Source organism: Emiliania huxleyi (genome assembly GCF_000372725.1).
Source record: "Emiliania huxleyi CCMP1516 unplaced genomic scaffold EMIHUscaffold_262, whole genome shotgun sequence".
In the NCBI taxonomy this organism is placed as follows: Eukaryota; Haptophyta; order Isochrysidales; family Noelaerhabdaceae; genus Emiliania; species Emiliania huxleyi.
The window spans coordinates 116,180-123,974 of NW_005200073.1; the positions used below are offsets into that span (position 1 = coordinate 116,180).

Sequence of the window (7,795 nt, forward strand, 5' to 3'; positions counted from 1 at the left end):
CACAATGATCTTTTCTGAAAGGTCGTCATGAGAACCAGGGTCCTCTGGCAGAAGCTACAAGATCACGTCGCACAATCTGGGCAGAGTCGACGACACCAAAAAGATAGCGGCGACGGAGAGTCCGAATGCGAAGGAGGCGGCGGCGGGGACGGTGGTGGCGGAAAGGGGGGCGGGGGTGAGGGCGGCGAAGTTGGCGGCGGCGGCTGCTGGGCCGCTGCGGGCGGCGGCGGTTGCTGGGCCGCCACCGGCACCTCGTCCCCATCGCTTTCGTCGCTACTATCGTCGACGAGGTTGATCACATGCACGGGCCAAAGGCGTCCTCGGGTCGGTGGGGGAGGTGGTGGTGGGGACCGTGGCGGCGGTGAGGGCGGAGGCGGCGACGTGGGGGGGGTGGAGAGGGCGGAGGCGGAAGGGGCGGCGGTGGTGATGGCGGTGACGGCCAGGAGGGAGGGTCTGGAGGCGGAGGAGGGCGCGGCGAGGGGAGGGTGGTGGTGGAGAGCGCCTCCACAAGAGGTGCGGAAGTGTGATGCCGACCTCGGAAGCGATCTCGGGTAATCTCGGTCATTAATTATGCTATTTACGAACTCTCGGGATCTCGTCAATTTAGTCAACTTGTGGCGCAATGATGCCGCAGAGCATATCCACGAACTCCGTTCAATTGATTTTAGATAATTGAGATTAGCCGAGATTGGCCGATTTCGTGTTCGAGTCACCGTTCACAGTTGTGGCTGTGAATGGACCCTTCTGGTCGGCTGCTGCTTCCCGTACTCTTTCCCCTGGGCTGGTGTGAGGGGTGCTGTATTCTGGGAGGTGGCTCGAGGTGCGCTGTGAACCCGCCTCGGATCACCTCTCTAGGCGTGCCGGGTGCCGCCCAGAAGAGAGAGAGAGAGAGAGAGAGAGAGAGAGAGAGAGAGAGAGAGAGAGAGAGAGAGAGAGAGAGAGAGAGAGAGAGAGAGATTCTTGACGGTTGCCAGCATGCCAGGTGAGAACGAATTTTGTTTTCCTTGTGTGTGAGCCAGGAAAAGGACATACGGCCGCGTACCCTGCTCTATCTATCTATACAGAGCGGTGGATACAGAGATTCCATGGGACGCCGTTCTGGCCATCCCTTCGGAGAGAGCCACGCGTCGGCAACATGGGAGCATGTCCACCGCCACTTCGCGGTCGCAGCGCTGTTGTCGCCCTTAAACGCCTAATGAGTAATGTACCTCTGGCGGGCCAAAGATCGACACGTCCTTCGCATGTCGATTTCGACTTGACGGCGGCATGGAGGCATCACGTCTCCATGCGCCCGTCAAGTCGGAGCACGGAGCCACAGTCTGCGGCGACCACAGCAGGAGGTAAAGCCGTCATTAGAGCTTTTCAGAGTCAAGCGATTGCGCGAAATTCCACACTGGTGGATTTTGGTACGCACCGCACCCCCTACCCAAGCATTGTCATGTGAGAGACTTGTTCTTGTTTTCTATCTATCCGGACGGGATTGCGGCCCGCTTACCCCATCTGTTCTTGTCGAGGCCAGAGGGTCTCGGTGCGCGTGGGGCGGCCGCGGAGGCGGCGTTTAGGCGGCTCTCGGTCGAGGAGCGTGGCGAGGTGGTCGCGGCGCTCGTGGCGGCACAGTACTAGCCCAACAGCGGGGCGACCGCCCTCTCCAGGTAGGTGTGCCTCTCATTGGCCGTCGCGAAGCCGTCCCACTCGTAGAATGGAACGCTGATCACCCTCCAGCCAGCCGCCGCGAGGAGGCGCCGCTTGAGCAGCGTTGGCCCATTGGGTTTGCGCACGTCCCGGCCGTCGGGCAGCAGGAAGTGAGAGGGGCCGTCCACCTCGACCGCGAGGCGTGAAGAGGGCAGCGCCAGGTCGAGCGAGTAGCCGGTGCGCGGCTCGAGATGCTCCTCCTCGAAACCGTGCTGGACGGCGGCGAGGGCAGCCGCGACGGAGCGTTGGAATTCAGAGATCGTCACTTGCGTGACTTGCATAGCGTCGCAGCAGAGCTTGCGATGGGACTCGGAGAGGAGGTGCTGCTGCCCGTCTGCTCCTCGCTCAAGGGAGAGCCAGAGCTGCCACTGGTGCAGCTGAGAGCGGTCCCCGACGCCCCACCTCGACGGATCCTGCGCGAGCGAGTCGCTGATCACGCGCGAGCAATCGGCAAGTAGGACCTGATGGTAGTGACCCGCCGTCGCGTACGCCCACACCGTGTTGGCCAGGTTCTGAGGGGTGAAGCCAGCCAGCCCGCCGCGCACCGCCGCCTCCGCCACCGCCGCGTACAGCGCGTCCGCAGCCACGCCCGCCGTCGCATACGCCCACACCGTGTTGGCCAGGGCCTGAGGGTTGAAGCCAGCCAGCCCGCCGCGCACCGCCTCCTCCGCCACCGCCGCGTACAGCGCGTCCGCAGCCACGCCCGCCGTCGCATACGCCCACACAGTGTTGGCCAGGTTCTGAGGCTTGAAGCCAGCCAGCCCGCCGCGCACCGCCTCCTCCGCCACCGCCGCGTACAGCGCGTCCGCAGCCACGCCCGCCGTCGCATACGCCCACACAGTGTTGGCCAGGTCCTGAGGGTTGAAGCCAGCCAGCCCGCTCCGCACCGCCGCCTCCGCCACCGCCGCGTACAGCGCGTCCGCAGCCACACCCGCCGTCGCATACGCCCACACCGTGTTGGCCAGATTCTGAGGCTTGAAGCCAGCCAGCCCGCCGTGCACCGCCTCCTCCGCCACCGCCGCGTACAGCGCGTCTGCAGCCACGCCCGCCGTCGCATACGCCCACACCGTGTTGGCCAGGTCCTGAGGGTTGAAGCCAGCCAGCCCGCCGCGCACCGCCTCCTCTGCCACCGCCGCGTACAGCGCGTCCGCAGCCACGCCCGCCGTCGCAAACGCCCACACCGTGTTGGCCAGGTTCTGAGGCTTGAAGCCAGCCAGCCCGCCGTGCACCGCCTCCTCCGCCACCGCCGCGTACAGCGCGTCCGCAGCCACACCCGCCGTCGCATACGCCCACACCGTGTTGGCCAGGTTCTGAGGCATAAAGCCAGCCAGCCCGCCGTGCACCGCCGCCTCCGCCACCGCCGCGTACAGCGCGTCTGCAGCCACGCCCGCCGTCGCATACGCCCACACCGTGTTGGCCAGGTTCTGAGGCGTAAAGCCAGCCAGCCCGCCGTGCACCGCCTCCTCCGCTACCGCTGCGTACAGCGCGTCCGCAGCCACACCCGCCGTCGCATACGCCCACACCGTGTTGGCCAGGTTCTGAGGCTTGAAGCCAGCCAGCCCGCCGCGCACCGCCTCCTCCGCCACCGCCGCGTACAGCGCGTCCGCAGCCACGCCCGCCGTCGCATACGCCCACACCGTGTTGGCCAGGTTCTGAGGCTTGAAGCCAGCCAGCCCGCCGCGCACCGCCGCCTCCGCCACCGCCGCGTACAGCGCGTCCGCAGCCACGCCCGCCGTCGCGTACGCCCACACCGTGTTGGCTAGCTCCTGAGGGTTGAAGCCAGCCAGCCCGCCGCGCACCGCCGCCTCCGCCACCGCCTCGTAGAGCGCGTGCACCAGCCTCGATCGCAGGCCGCACTTGGCAACGCCGTGAGCTATATTCGCCAGTGATCTTGCATTGCACGACGGGACGAGGTCGAGCGTGCGCCGCACCAGCTGCTCAAGCCGCTCCTCGTGCCGCCGCTCGATGCGCTGCTTGCCCAGTTTGTTCCACAGGTTCGCAGCGTGGATGTGGTTCAAGCTCGCGCTGTGGGCAGCAAAGAGCGCAAGGAGCTCGTCGGCGCCGCTGGCATGCGAGATATGGCCACTGATCTCCTTAGCATTGAGCTGACCACCGGCAGCAGAGGTGTGCCTCTCGTCGCGCAATCCCGCACCACGCATCGGCGGACTCGACCGGCGGTCGCTGTGCTGAGGCTGCCCCTCGCCGCGGCGGTCGCACCGGTCATGGTCGCGCCTGGGATCGTGGGACCGATCATCGCGCCGATCGCACAAGTCGTGCTCGCGCTCGCCTATGCTTGGTCGGTCGTTGCAGCCGCGCCGCTCGACGTGCCGCCCGTCATGATGCGGCCGTCGTTCGCCTCGCAATTGCTCATCGCGCCATCGCTCAGCGTGCCATCGCTGCTCGCGCCCACTGCACCAAGAGTCGTCGTAGCCGCGCCGCTCGTCATGCCGCCCATCATGGTGCCGCCATTGCTCGCCTTGCCAACGCTCGTCGCGCCGTCGCGGCTCATCCCGCCGCGGCTCATCGCGCGATCGCGACCGCCGTCGCGACTCGTCCCGCCATCGCCGCCCTTCGCGTCCGTACTCGGCGCGCCGTTGCTCATCACGCCAGCGACGCTCCTCGCCCCGATGGGACATATATATATCTCGAGCGCCGCGCTACGGGGCAAGGACCGCGTCTGTTCACAGCCTTCCTTATGTGTGTACTTGTTACGTGAAAACCCGCTGGGACCCGGACGCCAGCACACACGGCTAGATTTCATGGCGGGCCGCCTAGGCCCTGGGGTCGGAGGCAGAGTCGGTGGGGGTGCCGCGCGCGGCGCGGGCTTCGCTGTCGGGGGCGTTTAGGGCGGGGTCGGGGAAGGAGGGTGGGGTCGGTCGCATTGGCGGCCGCGCGGCAGTGGCTGCGGGGGGGGCGGGAGGAGGTGGTGGCGCCGACCGCAATGGCGGCCGAGGACCCGACGTCGAGCGCCGGGCGAGATCGCGAGGGTCGAGGGTGAGCTCGAAGCCGAGGGCGGCGGCCGCTTATGTGAAGAAATTACGTCGTATCTCGCAAATACTTGATTTTTCCATGCGATCGGATTTTTCCGCACCCTCGAAATTCGTAACAATCGCCTCGCCGCTCCACAATGCCTTTCTCCGTTGCCTCCAGCCGCGCGGCGCCATCGTCCTCGATCCAGTGCCGGCCTGTGACAAGCTTGGCAGCTCGCGGATCGACGATCGCCACGAGCTGCTGCCCGGCGACCGCCGCTCGCCTTCGACGACAGTCGTAACAATCGGCGGTGAGCGGCACCTCCTTGGCCCAGCACCGGTGTTATCACGTCTCAGCTGCTTCATTGCCATGTCCAGTTATGGCGGAGACGCGCTGATAGCATTCCTGTGCACGCAGTTGGACCAGCACGGCCATCGGGTGCGTGGCGCAAAAAGACCTGTTTGCGCTGTCTTCGATATCAGCGGCTACATGCGCTGCTGCGCGTACCTGTGATTCACACATGTTGATCACATCCATATACCTCACTAACATACAGCTGGCGAGCATTGCATCCCTCGTCTGGCCATGCTGTGCATCATCTCACCGTATGCAGCCGTATACGCCCACGGTGCTCACAGGGTCGGGCGTCACGGTGCTCGTGGCAAGCATCTCCGTCACTCTTGTGACTTGTGGGCTTGGTGGTGTTGCCTCCGGTGCTACTGCTGGCTAGGGTGCCAATGGCGCGACGGGAGGCGGCCATTGGCGCCACTACAGCAACGATTGTTACGCCGTGGAAAAATCCGGATTTCGTGCCCCGAACCGGCCGACACGTGGCCGCATATATGTATATATACCACGTCCGTATGGGCTGCACAAGCCAAACCACGCTCATCACAGCTTGCCACAGTGTGGCTCCTGGCAGTGGTAAGCCATTCTTGGTGTACCAGCTCACAGCAGGGCCGTTTGATCACGATTGTTACACGGCGTGAAAAATCAAGTATTTGCGAGATAAGGCGCTGTGCGCTGGTCTGTGAGAGGTTGAGGTGCGAGCCCTGGAGGCCCTGTTCACATAAACGCACAAGCCCGGGCCCAAAATCGCACACAGACTGTCAGACATGCAAGTGAGTGAGTGAGTATTCTTGATACGAAACCACGACGACACACACCAGTCGACTCGCATCGGTTGCCTCCATGAACGGCGGAGCTATTCTCGCGTCCACACCACACCTGGCTCCAACGTGGACACGCCCATAGCTGGGGACACTACTAGGTCACGCATGGCATCAGAAGTTTTATCTCTGGGCCCCGAAAGGCATCTCTAGCAGCGTCGTTACGCATGCGCCCTCCCGTCCTGGGCTCATGCGCCTCACGTCTCGCCAGAGCATAAGCCCTTGGTGTGCGACGAGACGAGTTTTTCGCCATCGCAGCGAGCAGCAAGCCACTCGCCGCAGCAGCCGGAGGCATCGCCGCAGCTCTGTCTGCGCCACGGTCCCGCACCCGTCGACGAAGCTCCCCCCGCGGAACACCGCGCGTAGCGACGCCTTTACGATCGAGATGAGCGCGCCTGAAGCTCGCCCACCTACTGCCCCTGAGAGTTGGTTACGAGTGGGATCGGCTCCCCCCCTTGGGATCGAAGCTTCCACGACCTCGCACCCAACATCACAGGCGGGATCAGAAAGAGACTCCGCACCGGACACCGCCCGGGCACAGACCCCCTACCCGTCGGACAATGCCTGGACCCCTCACAGAGCGGCCCACACACAGATCACGCATCGGCAGATTTCACGCCTGGATCAGGCGTAGACAGCACACACTGGTCACGGTTGCATAGCCCTGCCGGGGGGGACGAGTTCGCAAGGTTAATATTAAAAGCATACAAAGTGGTGACAACCACTGAGTCCTCGGTGGACGAACGAGCGTCGACCGAACAGAAGAGCGTCCCCACGACGCCTCGGTGCCTCCCACCGGGTGTGACCATCACACACACTCACACACACACTCAGACATGCAACACGGGGTCCCACAGCGCGAAGGATATTTTTCTTCTCAATAACAAACAAACGACAAACGACCCTCTGCAGATGACATCTTCATCACCCTCTCGCCCAGGGATCTACACAATGCTGTCTTACCGTCCGACAGGTTCGATCGACACCGGCCAGCGAGCAGCGACCCTCCGACCGCCTCGCTTCTCCTCAGACCCGCTTCGCACTTGTGCTTGATCGAGTCAGTGAAAACAGTGTTTCTACTGTCTGAGCGATGAATCATGAATGATCTCATGAGCTTTAAGCTACGAAATTTTTGTAATATCAAGAACAGCACTGACGTGTGTGCAGGGGTGTGCGCGAGTGGCGAGAGAAGAGGCAAGAGCCGCGATAAGACCGCGCGGCGCGGCCGCGGGGTGGCCGGTGCGCGGTGCCGGTTGGGCCCTCCCACCTCCCTTGGTGGGGGGCGGGAGAGAGTGCACCTCGCAGGATATAACACCCACCTGCACCGCGGCCTCGTCGCCGCACACGCCAGACGCCACGACACCCCGCGCACTTGTGGAAGTTGAGTGCACGCACACAGCCAGGTGCCCGCATCCTGGGCGGCGCATGAGCGGTGTGCGGAGCTCTCTACCGCAGCTGCAGCGGCGGGGCGTCAAGGCCGGCACTACGTGGCGCTGGTCCGGATAGGTGCGCAGCGTTGCGCGTCCATGCTGTCGCTCCCCCGCGATGATGATGATAATGCGCATCAAGACCGAGAGTTCGAACGTGGCATTGCGCTCGAGCTTTGGTGGTGCCGGCGGCGGCGCCTCGCCTGCAGGGCAGGAGAGGGTGCAGGCGACCGCCCCGGTCTGCATCTGTGCCCCGCCGCCGCCACCCCCTCCTCCTCCCGCCCCGCCGCCGCCACCCCCTCCTCCTTCCGCCCCGCCGCCACCCCCTCCTCCTCCCGCCCCGCCGCCACCTCCACCACCCTCGCCGCCGCCGCCCTCGCCGCCGCCGCCCTCGCCGCCGCCGCCCTCGCCGCCGCCGCCCTCGCCGCCGCCACCATCGCCGCCGCCACCATCCGCGTCGCCGCCCTCGCCACCACCACCCTCGCCGCCGCCGCCCTCGCCGCCGCCGCCCTCGCCGCCGCCACCCTCGCCGCCGCC

General features: G+C 65.1%; 3 protein-coding genes across 3 annotated transcripts in view; 1 reads left to right on the top strand and 2 right to left on the bottom strand.

The window, feature by feature from the left end:
* Window positions 1–1,619: 1,619 nt before the first annotated feature.
* Window positions 1,620–3,851, bottom strand: EMIHUDRAFT_115722 (hypothetical protein; the record flags this gene model as incomplete). The annotated part of the gene is made up of 2 exons (XM_005777303.1): window positions 1,620–2,105; window positions 3,624–3,851. The coding sequence occupies 2 exons, from the start codon at window positions 3,849–3,851 to the stop codon at window positions 1,620–1,622; spliced, it is 714 nt and encodes a 237-aa protein (XP_005777360.1).
* A 128-nt stretch (window positions 3,852–3,979) lies between these two features.
* Window positions 3,980–4,294, bottom strand: EMIHUDRAFT_238122 (hypothetical protein; the record flags this gene model as incomplete). The annotated part of the gene is made up of 1 exon (XM_005777304.1): window positions 3,980–4,294. One exon carries the CDS (start codon window positions 4,292–4,294, stop codon window positions 3,980–3,982), a length of 315 nt encoding a protein of 104 aa, XP_005777361.1.
* Window positions 4,295–7,376: 3,082 nt separating this feature from the next.
* EMIHUDRAFT_115723 (hypothetical protein) overlaps window positions 7,377–7,795 on the top strand; it is a gene marked incomplete at both ends in the record, with an annotated part of 1,018 nt that continues 599 nt past the window's right edge. The window contains one exon of the mRNA XM_005777305.1: window positions 7,377–7,440. Coding sequence (XP_005777362.1) covers window positions 7,377–7,440 — 64 coding nt within the window. The remainder of the gene's footprint in view (window positions 7,441–7,795) is intronic.